The sequence below is a fragment of the Octopus sinensis genome, linkage group LG1, assembly GCF_006345805.1.
Source record: "Octopus sinensis linkage group LG1, ASM634580v1, whole genome shotgun sequence".
NCBI lineage: Eukaryota > Metazoa > Mollusca > Cephalopoda > Octopoda > Octopodidae > Octopus > Octopus sinensis.
The window spans coordinates 206,068,110-206,090,269 of NC_042997.1; the positions used below are offsets into that span (position 1 = coordinate 206,068,110).

A 22,160-nucleotide genomic window follows, 5' to 3' on the forward strand; every position below is an offset into this window, starting at 1 on the left:
TCCAGCGTTCCCCACTTCACCTTAGTATGGCTTAACAGCCATCACCGTTTGTTTTTACTATTTTGTTCTAAGTGTCCTGTTTTTGCTACCACTTTAATCCTCCACAAAAAATCCAAAATTTTATTTTATTTGCTTTGCGGAAAGGACTGTTTTAACAAAGTCGCATCTTGTCCCTAACTTCAAAATGCAAAGTAGATAAAACAAGGGACAACTGATGGAGGGAATGTTCTTTGTTGTATGTCTCGTTTCTCTATTTGTTTCTTTCGTTGTTTGAAAAAAGTTCGTTTTCCATGTTTTTGTTTTTTATGTTCTCATTTCTCATTTTGGTCACATATTTTGATGCCCTGCACCCATATATGCATGTTGGTGACAAAGGTCCTCTCGCTCAGAGTAAAAGGCAGACTGTATGACACTGGTGTATGAACAGCCATGCTACATGGCAGTGAAACATGGGCTGTGACTGCTGAGGACATGCGTAAGATCACAAGGAATGAAGTTAGTATGATCCGATGGATGTGTAATGTCAGTGTCCATACTCGACAGAGTGTAAGTGCCTTGAGAGAAAAGTTGGACCTAAGAAGCATCAAATGTGGTGTACAGGAGAGACGACTGCACTGGTATGGTCATGTGGTGAGAATGGATAAGGATAGCTGTGTGAAAAAGTGCCACACCCCAGCAGTTGAGGGACCCTGTGGAAGAGGTAGACTCAGGAAGACCTGGGATGAAGTGGTGAAGCACGACCTTCGAACATTAGGCCTCACTGAAGTAATGACTAGTGACCAAGACTTTTGGAAATATGGTGTGCTTGAGAAGACCTGGCAAGCCAAATGAGACCATAACCTCGTGGCCTATGCCAGGGGTGTAACCAGCCCACTTATGCGTACCTTTCCTTCATTGGACACTAAACTCTGCTTGTGAAGACCTGTTGAGGCAAGTGAAATCGAAATCAAAATCGATGACTGGCATCCGTGCTAGTGGAGCGCTAAAAGTACCACCCAAGCATGATCGTTGCCAGAGTGAGTAACTGGCTTCCGTACCGGTGGCACGTAAAAAGCACCATTTGAGTGTGATCATTACCAACGGCACCTTACTAGCACTTTGCTCGTTGCACATGAAAAAACATTCGAGCGAGGTCGTTGCCAGTGCTGCTGGACTGGCTCTTGTGCAGGCGGCACATAAAAACACCATTTGAGTGTGGCCATTACCAGTACCGCCTGACGTAAAAGCACCCACTACACTCTCGGAGTGTTTGGCATTAAGAAGGGCATCCAGCTGTTGAAACTCTGCCAGATCAGATTGGATCCTGGTGCAGCCATCTGGTTCGCCAGATCTCAGTCAAATCATCCAACTCATGCCAGCATGGAAAGTGGACATTAACGATGATGATGATGATATAAATGAATAATAGGTGAGTGTACAGATACAAATCCCTTACAGCCGTTTCTACCAGGAGGCCTCAAATACTTCCAAGTTATGTTAATCACATCAGTGATATACAGGGATGAACAGACATTGGACAGGGTTTGGATAATGAATACCATGGATTATAATAACACCTTAAAATTAAGTTCTTACCTTACCTTTCCTTATTTTACCCTACTCTATTTTTTTAACTGACTTTCCCACATGTTATAGAACTAACATTTGGACCCTCTGAAGAAATTTAAGGGCTCAACCATTATCCAAACCCTGTCCAATGTCTGTTCATCCCTGTATATCACTGATGTGATGAAGATAACTTGGAAGCTTTTGATGCCTCCTGGTAGAAACAGCTGTAAGGGATTTGTCTCTGTACACTCACCTATTATTATTCATTTATATATGTGTGTGTGTGTGTGTGTGTGTGTATCTGTTTATACAGTTATTAGCTTATTTCGTTTGTTTATTTGTATCGCTCACACATATGTTTGTAATCAATTAATAAAAAGATATAATTGAATGTTTACAGAATGATGCCTGTCAATTGTTTATCCTCTCCATTTTCTTATTTGCCTTATAAATCCTGGGTAAATGTCTAATTTACCCCCACCCATACCTAATACTCAGTTGCGATATTGCCCTGCAATAGTAAACACTTGGTTAAAAATACGTAGGTACACATCCAGTAGCACACTGGATATTTAATATCCCTTAGATAGTTGTGCTTAACCTCTAACTCATACAGACATATATATATATGTATATATATAGTCCCCCCATATTTGTGGGGGTTGCATTCCTAGAGCACCTGCAAATAGTGAAAACTGTGAATATTGAATGTAGTCCCCAAAATGCCCATAAATTTCAAAATACAACGTAAAATAAATTAATGGAATAATAATGGGGATAGTGGAGGTGGTGGTGATGGTGATTTAAACTGAACAAACAACAAAGAAAAGAAATCTGTTCACCAAGAGAGAGACAAACTTAGTTCTTATTAAATACCATTGTATATTAATGGGGGTAAAGACCCCCCTTGGTCATCAATGGCCATGGTATTGCACCTAGAAAGTTCCCCTCTGTCTATTAAAGAATCTTCTTCTAAATGATGGAATTGTATTGTTTCTTGGTATTGCAGCTGATAAATTACTGCAATAATATCACAGGTTAACTATATATATTTTGAGTAAGAACATTTGTTGGATTAAATATGTTGTATATTTTATTTATTACAGGTATTTATGGTATACCCATAGAAGAAGGAACCAAATGTATAGTAACAACTATAAAGATTTATCTTGATACACACACAAATTCTAAAATAAAACATATTTGTTTGATTGATGTACGGAAAAAAGTAGTCAGTGCTTTTAAGCGTCATCTAGAAATGGTGTTTGGAATCAGTAAAAGCAGAGGTAGGACTTGTTATTTGTTTGATATTTTAGTGAAAATTTAAATGATTTATTTCAGGTGTTAATTAAGATTTTTCCTCCTTCAGTCAACTTTTATCTGATTCCTATTATTCCTGGATTTGTGGTTAAAAATATTCATTTCTAACCTTGTTGAATCCCAATGTAAGGCAACTCAAGCAAATATCTTCTAGTATGGCCTTGAGCCAACCAAAGCCTTGTCAACTGGTTTGGGAGATGGAAACTGATACAAGGGACCCTCATTATGTATTGTGTGTGTGTGTTTGTACCCCCGAACTAAATCTGATCCTGGGCCCTTCCAATTTGGCGTTTTTCCTAACACTTAATTCATTAATGCATTAGTTAGTCTTAGATTTGGCTGCTTCTCACTCACTACCTCTTCCCTCACTTTCTTTAACCATACTGCATCTCCATTATGATTGACTTATCCCAAATATCACTCCAGAACTTTTTAGCTTCTTCTGCATTAGGTTTCTAATCTTCAGTACTTCGTTCTCCACTATCTATTTGGTTATAAAATCTCCTCTGGTCTGTCGCAAATAATCTGTTCTGTTGATACTAATCTATTCTTATCTGATAGCTGGAAAGCTTACCTGCAACTGATATGATATGCTGTTTCAACTATTTTATGACTCTCCCAAATCCTTTCACTTTGACTAAGTATCTTTTCTCAAGAGATTTGAATCTTGTATTCCCTAACTTGTTCAGTTTCCAGGTTTCTCTTCTACTCAGATCTTGTCTTAAAGTCTTATCTTTATTTTGTAGTCTCCTTTTCCACATTTGCTCTTTTTTAATCTTTCCCTGTGAGATACTAATCTTCTGGTGACTACTGCCTCTCCTACATAGATCAGTAAATTAGTGTCTTCTATACTTTTTAGTATCTATCCTACTGATATCAGTATCTACTTTCCTAGTCATTTCTAGCTGCTTCTGTCTGTTGGTGCCTTTTAATACTGGCAATCTTTTTCTTACTTTTTCACTTCCTGCAACTCATCTAAAATTTAACTGATCTTCCTCACTTAAATCATTCAAGTCGTTGGTGCCAGTTGTCCCTTCCTTATTGGTAGCACTATTGTTATTTTTCCTTTTAAGTTCTTCTGACCTGTATCTCTTATGTTGTTTGTCTTTCCTACTGCATGGTTTTTTTCTTTTCCAGTTCTCTTGCGATCTCTTCTACTTCCAATCCTGTCTTCCACTTTAAACAAACCCTTCTCTACCCAATGTGTTAACATATGTTTTCTATAGCCCCTTCTTTTAGGTTCACTTTCTAAATAGCACTGCATCACTATCCTGTTTTTTTTTTTTTGCTGGTTCATTTCCTGCCTCTTTGTTCTATTATCTAATGATGCTGTCTCAGGATAACAGCTGTGGTCTGTCTGCATCTTTTCTGGACCACAGCTGTGTGAGAGGCCTCCTTTAAAGGTCCAGCTTAGTTTTCTCTGTTACAGCCAGAGTTTTTTCAGAAACTCCTGTCTTTCATAAACTAAAGTAAAGTAATGCTCATCACCATCGTCACCCCCACTATTATTTTTTGACATTTGTTAGTTTCAAGCAACTTTCTATTGCATCACATGCTGCATTTTTGTGCTGGTGGGGTGGAGTGTGCTGTACTTTTTTGTGGGGCATGGAGAATATTGCATTGTATTAGTATGTTTTGTCATGAGTTTGGTTTGAGTTTTCTGATATATTAGTTTTTGTATCGTGTGTTGTTTGTACAATGCAGGTTGTGTTCTTCTGTTGGGTATCAGACTTGTATGGCACATGACGTGGGATTTGTCCATTTTATTGGGTATTTACTGTATGAGTTTATTTCTGTATGTTTTTGGAGGAGTGTTGCATTGTAGTGTGTGTAAATCATAAATCAACCATTTCACAGTATTCATGATTATCTATCCACCGTTCTTTCTCTTTTCGTTGGTTTTGTTATGGGTCCCTCTTTACTTTTTGACTGAACACTGCCCATGGACATTTGTTGATGTTTTTTTTTTGTAGGTATAATTATTATTGATGCATCAGTGAGAGACCGAGAAGAAACAGCAATGTGTATATATAAAGAGGTCTTCTATAAATATGGATGTATATGTAATTAAAATTTAAATTTTACTCACAGGCTTGCAGTTTTCATATAGAAATATTATAGTCCAAATGTTTACATTTTAATACACCTTTTGCTGTGGAAGCTCATCTTGGAGAATCGAATTTTTGTATATATATTCCATATAAGAAAACTCAGTTTCCTGAGGTGGTGTATATTAAGACATAGTTTTCTTTCATTGTTTTTGTGGATTGTTAATACCTGCATTGTGATGGTTAACTAGCACGTGGTGACAAAGTGGTCAATCTTACCCAGAAAGTGGCAAAGAGGAAGCTGTCCTTGAAAGGTCGAACAGAGGTGGCAAATGCCTACATCACCTCCATCATCATTTATCATCTGAACATTATGCCTTGCCTCAGTTATTGCTTAATCAAGCTGGATCATCTCTTGTTCATGTTCTTGTGGAAGGGATGCATTCCAATGGTGTTGTGGAAGCATTCCAATCACCCGCAGATGAATAAAAATGGACTGACACATTACCATAAAATAAAATAATTGACTGTCAGCAATTGATTGATTGGTAAACGGTTCCCTGTGAGCCATGACTGAGAGAGTATTATGTTGTAGTGCATTTGTGTGAATACTTTGTTCTTTCCCTGCTTTGTCATATTTTATATCCAATACAAGGATATAAAAGTGGCAGTGAGTTGTTTGAAACTTACGTTGAACGTTTATATATATATTTTTTTTTGTATGAAACCAAAGAAAATGTTTTAATATGAAAGACTTATTGACCTCCATGGTGCAGTTGCAACAGTATCAACGACAGCAACTACTACAGTGAGAACAATAGAACCAACAGTTGCTGGAATTAATGTTAAAGAAGTCTGAAAATACTTCCAGTTCTTACTCGCCAGATAGTGTAACAAACTTGATTGAAGAATTCAGCTATAAACCAGAAGAAAGGATTACCTTCTCTGTATATTTTTGAAGATATGAAGAAATCTTCAAAGATGGATGTAAAAGTTGGATGGATGAGAAAAATGTACAACTACTTTTAAGAAATTTACCCCCCTACCAAACACGAAAAATTTAGTAATTATATTCTGCTGAAGAAACCAGGTGACATTTGTTTCAATGAAACAATTGTTACTGAAAATTTTCAGTGAAAAAAGTTCCTTGTTCAATACTTGCTGGCAATGTTTAAATTTGGTCAAAAAAGATTACGAAGATTTCATCACATATGCTGAAGTGATTAACAGAGAGTGTGAGAAGTTCAAATTGAATAAGTTGACCCCAGCAATGTTCAAATGTTTAATCTTTGTTCAAGGTCTAACTGTAAGCAAAGGTGCAGATATATGTTCCTGGATATTAAAAAAATTAGAATGAGACCAAAAATTAACTCTACGGGCAGTAGCATAAGAATACTAGAGGATTATAAATCTATGGCATGACATAAAATTGAAGAGAAAGATTGCCCTCAAATTCATGCATGTCAATCGGTGATAGATAAGAAAAAGAGATAAAGATGTCAAGACCGAAGCCTTGCTATAGGTACAATGTTATTCATTTTAAAAGTAGATGTCTGTCAAAAAATATAAAATGCTTCAAGTGTGGTAAGTTAGTTAGTTAGTTAGTTAATTTGGCTCAAAAGCAAATAGCAAGGCCATGTAGGGGGACATGGAGTTAAGTACAGGGTGGTGTTCATGTAAAGAGTTCAGGCCACTTGAGGTCCAGGGAGGCTTTGAACAAAGCGGTCGTCGGCATCTTCACCATCTCGTCTGGCAGCTTGTTCCACAGATCCGCAACCCGGACGGAGAAAGCTCCTCTCCTTCGATTGAGATGAAATCGTCGCAGGTAGAGCTTTTCGGAATGACCCCGCAGCCAATGCTCTGGAGCAGGAGTGAAGAACAGCTCTTTCGAGAGGTTACACTTTCCGTTTATGATGTGGGCAAGAATGAGATCACCACGGCGGCGGCGTTTTTCAAGAGAATAAAGGTCGAGCATCCTCAGCTTTTCTTTGTAGGACAAAGATAGGTCATAAAAAATCACATAGCAAGAGGGAACCTAAAAGACAGTTTAATAGAAAAAAATCCCATAAAGAAGGTATTGACAACAAAAAATACAAATGAGCCTCAATGGAAATTTGTGTTTGTAAAAATTAATAACACAAATGTAAAGTTACAATTGGAAACGTGCAGTGTTATCTCAATAATTAATACAGATAAATGGAAACAATCAGGTAAGCTGGATAGAAAGGCATTTTGAAAATTGCATGCAGTGTTTCAGAAAAAAAAAACTACATTTTAAGGACAAAATAATAAACAATTTTACATTTTATGGAAGAACTTTAAAAGCCAAAGTTTTTGTATTGAATAATACAACAAATCTATTTGGAAGTGACTGGATGGAATTATTTAATTTATGAAACCTCCCCATATATCTTTTCTCAAAAAAAGGTGAATGGTTATATTTTTCCGGAAGTTTTGTCTAATAAATTAGGTCTTTGCACAAAAACAAAGGTGAAGTATCGAGTAAAAGAAAATGCAGAACCAATTGAAGATACTGTAATTGCTGCATTACAAGCAAGAAATGAAATTAAAAATGTTTCGTGTAATGTTATATGTGAACTACCAGTTACATTACAAGACAAAATTAAGAGCAGAAAACGATCAGTTCATTAACAAAAATGGACGAAATGCCGAGGGCTAAAAGGGATAAAACTATGTGTTTTTCTGAACATAACACAAATTCGAACCCATTCTCAACCTGTGACAATATTTCGATGTATGCACAAAGAGTTGTGCCGGCCATGCTATAAAAGTGATAATTAAAGGAATTTCATATTGATCACCCAGGGATTTTGAGAGTGAAATCACTAATGAGAAGTTATGCGTATTGGCCAACAATGGAGCATGACATTGAAGAAGTAGTCAAAGCATGCAGAGGTTTGCCCTAGCTGCAAAAGCACCTCCACTAAATGGCATCCATGGCCAAAAACAGATATTCCAAGGTCCAGACTGCATGTTGATTATGCAGGTCCACTTAAGGATTCTTATTACATTATTGTAGTGGACGATCTTTCAAAGTGGCTGGAAGTGCATAAATGTAAAAAGCCAACATTTGCGGTTACATTAAGTTTTTTTTTACACAAATTTTTCATCGGATATGGTATTCCTGATACTTTTGTGTCTGATAACGAAACTCAGTTTACTTCAGACAAGTTCAAAATGTTTTGTAAAATGTTATGATACATGGATACATATAACCACTCTGCCGTATCATCCTAGGTTAAATAGACAAGCAAAATGTTTTTTTTTGACACTTTTAAAGGGCCTTAAAAAAGGAAAATGATGAAGTATTGGATGACCTTGCATTTCATCAATTTCTAAGAGAATACACCATCCAGAATGTCACCTGCAGAATTGATGTTTTCTAGAAAGGTCAGATCCAATATTGGTAAGTTGATACCAAGTGAAACTAGAAAAAAACAAACAACAAAAATATTTTAAGTTAGGTGACAAAGATTTTGTTTAAAGTTTATAGATATTGTTAAGAAAGTTGGGATGATGTAATTATTAAACAAATTGGAAGAATGTTACTCCTGAACTTAAAAAGATTCACAGAAAAAACGGTGACAAGAAATGAAATCCCCATGGAAGTATTGTATGATATATTTGAGGTACCAACATCCAAAGAATTTGAAACTACACCTAGCACCAGAAAATGGAAAAGAATGGAAACACTGGAATTAAACCTTAAACATAAGAGCTATTAAAACTCTGAGAAGCCAGGAGAGACTAATTCTAAAAACGGGAGATGTTGTAGAAGGATTCTGCCTCTCCTCTCCCAAATGAATAAAATGGACTGAGACAATACTATAAAATAAAGAACTGACTGTCAGCAATTTATTGATTGTAAGCAGTTCATTTTGAGCTCTGACAGAGAGTATTATCATCATCATCATGTGTTCGTTATCCATGCTGGTATGGGTTGGATGGTTTGACTCAGTTGGCATGCAGGATAAGGCTGTGCAAAACTCCAGTCTGATTTGGCCTGGTTTTCTATGGCTGGATGCCCTTCCTAACACCAACCACTCCAAGAGTGTAATGGGTATGTTTACATGCCACTGGCACAGGTGCCAATTTGTGTAGCATCAGTATCTGCCACAACTGTGGTTTTGTTTGTCTTGATGGATCTTCTTCTGAAGCACAACATAATGCCAAAGGTCTTGATCATTGTCTCTGTGAGGCCCAACACTTGAAAGGAACTCAGCCACTTTGCCTCTACGAGGCCCAGTGCTCGAAAGGAACCCAGCCACTTCACCTCCATGAGGCCCATTCAAAATGAACTAAGCTATCTCACCTCTTTGAGGCCCATTCAAAAGGAACTAAGCCACCTCACCTCTTTGAGGCCTGTTCAAAAAGAACTCAGCCACCTTGCCTCCGTGAGGCCCAACACTCAGAAAGAATTTCAGCCACTTTACCTCCATGAGGCCTAACGCTTGAAAGGAACTCAAGTACTTTGTCTCTGTGAGGTCCACTCAAAAGGATCTCAGCCACTTCGCCTCCATGAGGCCCAAAACTTGAAAGGAATTCATTCACATTGCCTCCATGTGGCCCAATGCTCGAAGGGTACTCAGTCACTTTGCCTCCATGAGGCCTGACTTTCAAGGTTGATTGTTTTTTATGTGCCATTGGCTTGGGTGCACTTGGCTTGACAGGTCCCCTCACACCACAGGTCCATTACACCAAAGGTCACGGTCACAAGTCATTACCTCTGTGAGGTTCAAAGTTCAAAGGTCATACTTGACCGCCTCATCCTATGTCTTCCTGTGTCTACCTCTACTATAGGTTCCTCTACAGTTAGAGATCAGGACTTCTTTACACAACTGTCCTTGTCCATACACATCACATGACCACACCAGCACAGTCGTCTCTCTTGCACACCACATCTGATGCTTCTTATGGTTAAGTTTTTTCTCAAGACGTTTACACTCTGTCGAACATGCACACTGACATTGCACATCCAGCGAAGCATACTAGCTTCATTTCTTTCAACCCAATACAGTCCTCGGTAAAGAATAGACGAAGACTGGGCACCTGGCACCTAGAAGGTCATCAGGTGCTCACTGTCCTCTACCAGTCAGGCAAAAGGATCGATGGATGTTCCCCTTTTATAGAGGATTAGTGGAAAATTAGTGTGACAATGTCCTAGGGGAGATGCTAGGCATCAATGGACAAGCAGAACATTTTGTTGACACTTGAAAGAGGGTGCTGAATAAGGTGAACAGTGAAGTTATGGATGACCTTACACTTCAACAATTTCTAAGAGCATTCCGAGTAACCCCAAATCTGAACACACAGTCTGGAATACAGTGCTACTGAGTGGCGGGTGCTACCAGTCCAAGATAAACTCTACAGGCACAGATGAGCCTGTCTGAGGTGCGGGCAGTGCGACAAAGCTGCTCTTCATTCACTTGTTCACTGTCCTTAGGCTAGTATAATAAAATAAAAATATAGAAATTAATCACCTACACCTCATCTCCAGTCTCAGAAATCAGCCAGTCTATCTGATTCCAATTTTACACCCTCTACCCTGGACGCTGGCCATAAATATCATATTACACCATCTTACAAACTAAATTCTGTACGTAACCTTACAGCTTAATGCCCACAAAAACCAACTTTGCTGGTCTTTCTCCCATTTCATCTTCAGTCTCAGCTGCCTTTCACCATGTTCCCACTGTCTTCCTGGGATATTCTTTTGTTTTTGAAATTATGTTTCATCTGATGATTACAGTTTTAGCAATGATATAATGCACACCTTTTACTATTTAAGATGCATAAGAAACAGGTGTTATAAGCTGACAATTACCCATCGTCTGTTATTAATCAATTGATTATATATATTTATGCTTTGCATGTTCTGTCAAACCAACCTATACAAATATGGAACGCTGATGCTGAACGATGATGATTATGATGATGATATGCATATATAAACATACATGCATAGATACTTGTTTCTTTTCAGGAAGCACATCGTCAAACACACCCTTTCCTGGCTCACAACAGGAACCATCCTCCATGACACCCAGAACTAATGTGGCATCTGGAGAATATGGTCGCATCAATATAAAACCAATAAATGATTCAATTACTAATGCATATGTGAGTAAATAGATTCACTTAACATATTTATATTTAATTGTTATTTCATTTCGAGTTAATTAAAACATTTTCTCAAACTAACTCAAACATTTTATTTCCTTCACATCTGATATCTTGAGTATATCTTTTGTGAACTTTAACAACCTCAAACTTACTACAGCCATTCTGTAGAGCCTTTCTTAACAACAATATCAACTGCAACAATGTATCTCTCTTCTCTCCACGGAATGTTCCTTAATTGTTTACCATTAATTACTTTTGCAGCTTGATGTCATCGTTAACAGCACCAATAAAATCCTCCAGCTTAATGATGGTTCTCTCTCCAAATCTATTCTCAATGCTGCTGGTCCAGAGATACAATATGAATGTAACCAGAAATATCCTCGAGGTATTTCTACATCTACAATAGCCATCACTAAAGGACATGACCTCAAATGTAAGAATGTATTTCATCTGACATTACCTGAGTGGGATGAAAATTCCTCTGATTCAGTAAGTATCAATCATATTATATTGATTTATTGAAAGAGTTGTTATACAACCCTAGGTTACCATTGATCCAGCATCCCTGTGGCATGAATGGAATTGTCCATAACACTATGCACAGTCCACAGATGTGTTTTTCCAGTCATACAACACTTCCGTCTGCTTCAAGACAGAAGCATGTACTTTGGTGTCCACTGATGTACAGTTTGGGCTACAGTGTGACAGTCTGGACTTGTAGCGTTCCTTACAGTTTCCAGATCATGAATTCTGGGAATGGCCACTGGAAAGACAGGCAACTGCCACCATTGAGGAAAACTTTGACCTTTTCCTCCACATGGTGATGGACGATAGGCAACTGATTACGAATCAAATAGCCAATGCTAGGAGCATATTCCATGAGACAGTTTTGTCCTCACCAACCATTCTAATTGTTCCTAATGCTTGCTAACATCCAGTTCGAAATTGATTGATATACATTGTATTGTAGATATTCCTTGAACAAACTATTACATTAAAATACAGTCTCTTGTGCGCAGTGTAAAGGCTGTTGTATCCCAAACACTGCATCCCAGGCGGTTCACTGTGTTGTCCTACCTTGTGGGCTGTTTTGCTGCATTTTACAATATGTTCTCACTCAGATTTCCCTCTTGTAAAGAATCATTAATCTCTCTTATTCCCTGTTGTTGTTTCCATTAATTACAAGAGCCTACTTCAATTACACTGTGTATCCACCTAATCTTACAACATTTCTCTTTCCATTCATGGCATCCATATGTTCATTTAGACAGGCTTCCTTCTATCACATGATCTATGTTGATCCTTCTGTCACATGATCTATGTTAATCCAATGATCACATCGTCTATTAATCTAGTAATCACTTGATGTTGTTTAAATGTTATTCTAATCTGTAAATCATAAACCATTTCTGTTTGCAACAACTAAACATGTTGGATATTTCTTAATCAAAGAATATATTTATTACAACTTAATGGTTTCTCCCTGTAAGAAGAATTTGGAAATAGTTCCATAAAATGTTCATTATCAATTACTAAACGATTATTTTTTTTAGATTCTGGCAAACTTGACTCAAATAATAACCACTTGTCTGGAAAATGCTGAGGAATTGGGAGCCAAAAGTCTTGCATTTCCTATATTAGGGGCTGGGGCATTGAATTACCCCATTGAAAATCTACCCGAAACAATGTATGAAGCAGTGAAAAGCTACTCAAACCAAAATCCAAGCCAGATCAAAGATGTTTACTTTGTGTTTAAACCTGAAGACACAGAAATAGTAAAGGTTGGTTGATGTATTTGTTGTTTGTTGTTTGATGTTGATATTCTTGGAATTTACTAAAAACCAATATTCCTCAATAAGGAAAAGAAATAGAAATGACCCCATAATAATTTACTGCTCTTGTTCCATACTTTAATGGGTGCAACATTTTGACTGGCTCCAATGAGCCACAAGGGTTTATTGAACCCCAGTGTCTGCTTTGGCATGGTTTCTATGGCTGGATGCCATTCCTAGTGCCAACCACTTCACAGCATGTCCTGGGTACCTTTCTTCATGCTACCTTTAATGCTGTTCATTATATCTTGTTGTGCTTTATCCTTTCATTATACCATTTCCCATCACCAAATTCTTGCTTCTGAAATATTCCATTGTAACATTTGAAGCTAAGAATGTTTTGCTTGTTGTTGTTGTTGTATTTATTGTTGGACCCTGAGTCAGTTCTGATTCTGCAGGCTGAAGGTCAAAGATGCTTGTATGTCTTTCTTCTCTTCTTTCCTTTCCATTCCTCCTCCTTCTTGTCTTCTTCCAAATTGCCACAACCAAGATATATATCACAATGCCACATCAATAATCTCTACCCTGATTCCCCTTTTCTTCCATTTCTTGTTCTGCGACTCTTTAAAACATCTTGTAAATTTACTGTCAAGGAGAATTTGAAGCTCTTCACCCTGAAGAAGGCCAACCTTGTCCACTTTGAAATATTCAATTTGCAGTTGTTCTGAAGTTTGTTTCTGATATTTGTTATTGATCTTCTCTAATTAAGAAGCTGTGTCCCTTAATTTGCTGCTTTTGTATACACACGCTAAGAAGAAATCTTGCAGAACACATGTTATTTTAATAAGATGTGTCCTGTAATCCCCTGAGGAGACACATCTACACCAACAGATACACCTAAACCAGACTTTCAGTACCCAACAGGTGATGGATCAATAGACTTTCCCCTTATTCCAACTTCTGTCACACATACATACATATGTATATACATAGCCTGATTAATAAGTATCTGGACTGTTGCCATAGTAACGAAGCTAAAGCATGCAGAGTGAAACTGTTTGGCAAAGATTGACCTTGAACTCTGATGTGTATGTGCACTAAGTTTTAATGTTCTAGCTCACTTCCACTGATTATAGCAGTGCTTGGAAGAAACATGTGTAGTGTGTGATTGTTACATTGACCAATTACTGAGAAAGTTGAGCAGAGAATCTGCATAAAACTTTGCCAAAAGCCTGCTGATACCTGTTCAGAGGCCACTGCAAAATTTTCAAAAAGTTTACATCGTTCTTGACACAATCAATGAGAATTTGTGCAACTGAAATCCGAGTGTCCTTTTGGTCAGCTGAAAGCAGTTTTAGCACAAACTTGGCAGCCATGCCTCTCATACCCAAATTTTTAGTGATAATAGACTGAACTGGATTGTAACTAATCTACACATTTTCTGATTATGCGCAGATGGTGATTCAACGATTTCCCCTCATAGCTACATGGACATCTGCGCTGTTTTTCTCAGTTCTGCTGGCTGTGGGTCTCCCAAAACGTGCATCATTATCAACATTTTTGCTGCCATACTGGAATCATCTGAACCACTCGAATACTTCTCTTCATACACTTTCTGCAACTTTGTGTAGGCCTCTGAACATGTATCGCCATGACAACTTTCTCTGTCATGGTCAATGCAATGATCGCACACTACAAATGCTCCTTCCAAGCACTGCTGTAAACATCAGAAGTGAGCTAGTATGTTAAAACTTTGTGCACATGCATGGTAGAGTTCAAGGTCAACTTTTGTTAAGCAGCTTCATTCTGCATGCTTTAGCTTCGTTACTATGTCAACTGTCTGGATACTTACTTATCAGACTTCGTATATATATATATATATATATATATATATATATATATATATATACAGAGAGAGAGAGGAAAAGAAAAGGAAATTGCACATTGGATATAAAAGAATAAAGGCCTTTCTATGAAAAGTAACGACAAATATATACAATTACATGAACTGAGGTAGAATTAAGAGGTATAAAAGCAATTATTTTGAATTGTTAAAGATATTCAAAGTCATACCGGTATCATCAAAAGCTGTTCACTGGCTTTGAATGAGCACCGATTTCCAAATGGTGTCCGGTCAAGTAGTCCCTTAGTAAAAAGATTATATGTCAGGGAGGTAAGCAGTTCTGGCAGTGGTGCAATTAGGGTAGATACAATACTATAATATGAATGGTGTATGGGATGTATAGGAGTTAGCAGTATTATTGGTAAGGTTAATAGTGTCCTGTATTATGTTATGTGTTCATGTTGAGTTGTAGATGATATTTATTAATGAAAGATGCCTCTTTATTCATTCTTTACTGTACTGAGGTGTTCTGTGAACAGTGATAGAAAGGGAAAATTAGGAAGTTCGGTTTAAGGTTCCTAGCACATCTTTCTATGTGCTCACTGACCTGTATCTGTCTGTATGGTGGGTAGTAGATTTGCTCTTTGTGAAGAGTTGTTCTTCGTCAGAGTGACATAACTGTTTGGCTAATGTATTGATAAGCAGATAATGGCATGGATTAGGTTTTCGGAGGCACAAGGGATATTTTATTTTATCTTAAATATTTCACCTTGTTTAAAGTGGAACTTTGTACCTAACACTGTTTGGAAATCAGTGCTCATTCAAAGCCAGTGAACAGCTTTTGATAATACCGGTATGACTTTGAATCTCTTTAATAATTCAAAATAATTACTTTTATACCTCTTAATTCTACCTCAGTTCATGTAATTGTATATATTTATCGTTACTTTTCATAAAATAGCCTTTATTCTTTATATCCAATGTACATTTTCTCTTTTTTCTTTTTACTTTTTCTCTCTTTATACCATGTATAGTCTCTTTTGTCTTTGAAACCTATTTCTATTATGTATATATACTCACAGAGATACCCGACATTGCCTGTGTTACATGCAATTGAAGAATTAGACTTCTCTGTTATATTTTCTCTAATGAACTGGGATATCTATGTTTCGAATTTCATCAAAATTGCAAATGAGAGTTATTTCCCTCTTTACACCCCCCAAAAATTGTAATCGTGCTACATGTATCCCATACTACTGATTTTTATGTGCATATTCCAAAATTCCAGTCTTATTGAACCTGTCAAAAAGATTTTGCTCCTGAAAAATAAAGGTCATGGAGCTCTAAAATGTGAGAGTTAAGGCCTCTGTTGGGGGTGGGCATCTTAATGTCAACCAGAGAAGTTGAATTGTTGAGAATCTTTTTAACTTGGGTCTTATATCTATTGTGTGAATTTCTTTGAAATAGGAAATATATGTTCACTGGGTTTGTAAAAGAGAGCAAAGCTACAGGAAACCAAAAGACGAATGATCACAATAAGCAGTCAGTTACCCTACCCTACTCGTTACCACTCCCAATGTAGGATTCCTCACCATCCAGGTGACAGGCACAGCTGTAAGATGCATTACGAATCTATAGCAATTGGAAGGGCGTAACCCAACTGAAATAAACATTAACAACTGTGTGACGTGAGGGCTAAAGGGAAATGAAAGTTGGAGTTTGCAAATGACCACTATACTGATACGTAACTGGACAGAATAAATTTACAATCTATAAATGTCTTTGAATAACCAGTCACTCATCTGGGAAGGCCTTGAAATCAATGTTACCATCTAGGGACTATGTGTGACCGAGTGATAATAAAAAGACTGAAAGGAGATCTGCAATCAAATAACTTTACTCAACACTTTATAACCGAATCAGTGGAGGCAAAGATGCCTCTCATTTACTTGATAATTTATGCACCACATTGCAGAAATCACAATGTAAGTGTATGTCAAAGCAAACTGTTACACTGTTGTACCATTGAATTACAAATAATGCCCATCTTTTATGCTCGGGTATCCCTACAGCTTCCAAGAGTACGACTGTATTCGTCTTTGGTTGGATAAAATTACAAAATTGTGGGTTTTAAATCATCATGGAGGGGTCTTTCTAACTTGTGAGATGAAATTTCATAAATATTACTTCATTTGTGTCTAATATCTATGGTTAAAATTTCATCAATAGCAAAAATATATGAATTGTCATGGGGTCTATGGCCCTTATGTAGAGAATATAATTTCCAAATTTCATAAAGATCCATTCAGTACTTTTGACTTAGTTTTGGATCATAAAATAAATGACTAAAATTTGGGAGTTAAGGCTCTCATTAGGGTGTTATATATATATATATATATATAGAAGAAATGAGGTAATCAGAAGATCGGATGGTTTATATTTACAGATATTTATTTATATATTACATTTTATATATATATATATCATATCATTCAGATCATTAGCGCTATCTCCCATTCTAGTGGGGTTTTCATATATATATATATGTAGATAGATAGATAGCTAGATAGCTAGCTAGCTAGATAGATATACACACACACATACAAAGATAAATTGATAGATACATCTGGGTGAGCAAACAAAAATATGAGACACAGCCTAGTGTTTTTAAGCCTGGTACTTATTCTATTAGTTTGTTTGTGTGAAACCAGTAAGTTATGAGGATGTAAATAAATGACAGGTGCTGCAAATGTAGCGAAAATTTTGCCTGGCTGGTCGTAATGTTGTAGTTTCTTGTTGACGTCTTTTCTTGTCTTTCCATTTCTCCTTTCTCTCTCTCTCTCTCTCTCTGTCACTCCTTTGTGTTCCCTCTTTTACAGTACGATGCCAATCTCCACGGTTGCTGGCAACTGCTTCCCAGTTTCTAATGTTGATGTTGCAGGCATTCATGTCCCTTTTGCAAGCATCCCTGTATAAGAACGGTCTTCCCACAGACCTAGTGCCCCTAGCAAGCTCTCTGCTGAGTATGTCCTTGGGGATTCTGCCATCTTCCATACGGCTAACATGTCCAAGCCATGTCATACATCTTTGTGTGAGGAGTGCAAACATGCTTGGTATTCCTGCTTGCTTGAGGACATGATTCTGCCATTTGATGCCAAGGATTTTCCGGAGGCAGCGCAGGTGAAAGATATTTAGGCGACGCTCTTGGCATGTGTATGTCGTCCAAGTCTCACTTCCATACAGTTGAGTGCTAAGTACACATGCCTGGTAAATCTTCATTTTTGTGGTCTTGGTCAGCTTATTGTTGTCCCATTGCCCGTTTGGAGAGTTGGGCCATCACAGCAGCTGCCTTACCAATGCGTATATTGAGCTCAGCGTCAAGGGATAGGTTGTAGGTGAATGTAGAGCCAAGATAGGTAAACTTCTCCACCTCCTGTAATCTGTGGTCACCAATATGTATGTTTGGGATGTCCGATGAAGCCTGACCCATGATGTTGGTCTTCTTAAGGCTGATAGCTAAGCCAAAGTCGTTACATGCTTGCTCAAAACAGTTGATGAGCCTTTGTAGGGCTTCTTCTATGTGTGATACCAGAGCAGCATGATCAGCAAATAGCACCTCCTTGATGAGGACACTTCTGATTTTGGTCTTGGCATGCAGATGTGAGAGATTGAACAGTTTCCCGACACTTCTTCTGTGCAGAAACACTCCATGGTCTGATGTCTCAAAGGTATGTGACAGCAGCAGCGAGAAGATGCCAAATAATGTAGGAGCAAGGACACAACCTTGCTTTACCCCATTTTTTATTTGGAAGGTGGCTGATGTTGAACTATTGTGCTGTATGGTGCCTTGCATATCATCATGGAAAGATTTGTTGATCCTCAGCAGTTTTGGTGGACATCCAATTTTTTGGAGCAGGGTGAAGAGGCCTGTTCTACTTACCGAGTCAAAGGCCTTTGTCAGATCAATGAAGGCCATATATAATGGCATTTTCTGCTCTCTGGACTTCTCCTGAAGTTGGCGTATGGAGGATATCATGTCAATAGTTGATCTGCTTCTTCTAAAGCCAAAATGTGATTCTGGATAAATTCACGAAGCAAGCAGTTGTAGCCTGGACAGGATAATGCGAGCAAAGGTCTTTCCAACAGTGCTTAGAAGAGATATTCTACGGTAATTGTTACAATCACCACGGTCACCTTTGTTTTTGTAAAGTGTAATGATGTTAGCATCCCACATATCCTGAGGGACTGTACCTTCTTCCCAGCACTGACACAGAAGCTCATGAAGGTGCTGAAGTAGGATGGTGTTTTTGCCAGATTTGATGATTTGTAAGGGGATGCCGTCTTTTCCCAGAGCCTTGTTACTTGCTAGTTACTTGCTAATAGCCTTGGTGAGCTCTGCTATAGATGGCAGACTGTCAAGTTCGCACATGACTGGCAAGATCTTGACACCCTCGATTGCTGCCTCAGCTACCGTGGTCTCCCATGAGTAGAGATCCTGGTAGTACTCCACCCATCTATCCATTTGCTTGCTTTGGTCCTTCATGAGATCTCCAGTAGTTGATTTCAGAGGGGCTGACTTGGTTGCGGATGGGCCGAGGGCCTTCTTCAAACTGGCATACATCCCACGGGTGTCGCCACTGTCAGCACCTGACTGGATACTCTGACAGATTTCCTGCCAATACCTATTTACACAGCGTCTGGCAGTCAGTTAGGTTTTATTTCTTGCCTTTCTGAGTTCTTCGAATGACTTTGTAGAAGAATCACTCTTGTATTGCATCAGAGCTGCATGCTTTGCTTCGATAACTATTTCCAGCTTTGAGAGCCCAGCACTGAACCAAACTGGGTTCTGCCTTTCTCTCATGCCGAAAGTATCTATTGATGTGGTATACAAAGCTTCCCTGATATAATTCCACCTACTTTCAGCAGAGGAGGTTGGGCAGCTACTGAGGGCAACCTTGATAGAAGCAGCAAAACATTTTCGCAGTGTAGGGTCCGAGGTTCTGGCAGTGTTAATGCGTGGTCGGCCCATTTTCTTGAAGTGATGGACTTTTTTAGGTAGAATCCTCATCCTGCTTCTTATTAGTGAATGATCTATGTCAATCTGAACTATGGTAACTATGGGTCAGTTGAACAGAATTCAGAAAGGATCTTCATGTAATGATGAGATCCAGCTGATGCATTGGTGAGAACTTGGATGTCTCCAAGATGCCTTGTGGGATGTCTTGTTGGTGAAGAATGTGTTGGTGAAGAATATGAGACACTGCCTAGTGCTTTTTATATTTTGATAAGCCTGGTGCTTATTCTATCAGTTTCTTCTTGTGAATCCAGTACGTTATGGGGATGTAAATAAACGAACACCAGTTATGAAGCAGTGATGAGGGAGAACACAAAGACACACACATAGACTTACATATATACATACATATATATACATGCAATTGATTTCTTTCAGTTTCTGTCTACAAAATGCACTTACACGGCTTTGGTTGGTCTGAAGCTATAGCAGAAGACACATGCCAAGTTACCACACAGTGGGTCTGAACTGAGGACTATGTGTTTTGGAACGAAGTTTGTTACCACACGGCCACACCTGCACCTATGTATGTGTGTGTGTGGGGGGGTATGTGTGTATGAGTGTATATATGTTTGCATGTATATATGTGTACATATTACATGTACATCTATATATATATATACATCTAGACATACATGTATACATATACATCTATATATATATACATTGTGTATATACCTGTATATATATATATATATAAGTAAATATATATATATAAGTAAATAAATGGAGTTGAATGCAGATGTTTTTCAAATTCTTTTACTTTCGACATATGTTTCAAAGACAACATTCGTTTATTCCAGAGGAATAAACGGTGTAAAATACAATATTCTCATCAGGAAAGAAAGAACCTTTCTCAACAGCAAGACATTATAACAATTTTGATGACTGCATGAATGATAAACAGAACACTATTAAGTATTTAAAAAAACCATTAGTAGATTCAACTTTAAAGGCAAACACTAGGAAGAGAAGGGGTAAAGAAATAATAAGTAGAGAACAAATAAAGAGGGATATATTGGTTGAAAAAATGTTCAAAGGCTTGGAAGTGGATTTCTCTATTGAAGTAAAGTGCAAGTTAAACTAACTGTTCAAACTATAAAGACATGTAAAATCGACTTATATGAGCTAAAGGTATGTTTCTGCCAGTGCTTACATTTGTAAGATCACTCTATAAGTGTGTTAAGAAGGTGATTCTTAGAGAAGAGAATATGGAAGAGTTCAGAGTTGCAAATGTTACAATATCCTTTGCCTTTATCATAAGGAAAAGCTATGGACATGATGAACCAATCCAACTAAAAATCCTTATTGTTGTCTTTAATATATCAAACCAATTTACTTAGCCCTGTGCTATGACTTTTACTGCTATCTCTAAATGAAGAATAATGATTGGAAATTCTCTTAGATTACTGGGAAGAGTATGCGCTAATGTAGAAGTAGACATCGGTACCACAAGAAATTTTACATTGGTATATAGAATTCTTGATCTTAGAATTATTAGACAAATTCTGTTGGGGTTGTCCTCACAGACAAAAACCATGTTTTTATTGCTATTATTATTATTATTATTATTATTATTATTATTATTAATTATTATTATTATTATTAATTATTATTATTATTATTAATTATTATTATTATTATTATTATTGATTAATATTATTATTATTATTATTATTACGTGAGGGCACTGGAATTAACAAAATTAATGTTGGAACTCCCAGAAAATGAACTTTTATTTAGCAGACTGGTTTTATGAAATGATATAATTTGTGAAAGATTCTTTGTGTTGGAGAAGGCAACTCTAACTATATGAGAATTGATAATTGAGTAATATCTAGAATTTTTTGGAAAGTTCTTACCAACCACTTCATGGAACTGCAAAGGAAGATTAGATTTAATCTGTTTTCCATATGGAATAACATGCCAGACAGTTTTCCTGGTAACAGTCAAATTGTAAGTGGTACTATCTTTAAAGAACGGTGAAAAAAACGGGCTTAAATATCATATGTCGAAAGTAAAAGAATTTGAATAGCATCTGAGTTCAACTCCATTTATTTACTTATACTACACAAATTACTGCACATTAACCTGGAGTTTCTACCTTTGAATAGGTCGCAACATCCTTGTTACTTTCGTGAATTTTGCTACCCAACATCGTCCGTTTTTCCGTCCTTGTTTTGTATACATTCGAGGATTTCTTCCAAGGAATCTAATGCGCTTGGCTTAGATTTTCCTTTGGGGCTGGCCAGATCGGAGCAATCTCAAGATTAATCGGCCGAAATTGCGAGGATGATCCAGTTCTTGACTGAAGATCGAAGGCTTCGAATGTCCCATCCGTGTTTTTTGTATCGTCTTCTAAATGTTTTGCGTTCTTGTCCCAGTTTGTATTTTTTACATATACATATACA

General features: G+C 37.4%; 2 protein-coding genes across 3 annotated transcripts in view; both read left to right on the forward strand.

Moving 5' to 3' along the window:
- The window catches only part of LOC115211065 (protein mono-ADP-ribosyltransferase PARP14-like), a 554,188-nt gene that overhangs the window by 96,280 nt on the left and 435,748 nt on the right, over window positions 1–22,160 (forward strand). The gene's annotated exons all lie outside the window — the stretch shown is intronic.
- Window positions 1–22,160, forward strand: part of LOC115209604 (protein mono-ADP-ribosyltransferase PARP14-like) — a 132,281-nt gene that overhangs the window by 30,213 nt on the left and 79,908 nt on the right. The window contains exons 3-6 of one of the 2 annotated variants that reach the window (XM_029778047.2): window positions 2,655–2,834; window positions 10,921–11,057; window positions 11,322–11,549; window positions 12,614–12,841. In XM_029778047.2, coding sequence (XP_029633907.1) covers window positions 2,655–2,834; window positions 10,921–11,057; window positions 11,322–11,549; window positions 12,614–12,841 — 773 coding nt within the window. The remainder of the gene's footprint in view (window positions 1–2,654; window positions 2,835–10,920; window positions 11,058–11,321; window positions 11,550–12,613; window positions 12,842–22,160) is intronic. The other variant, XM_036508696.1, reaches the window with a different exon arrangement.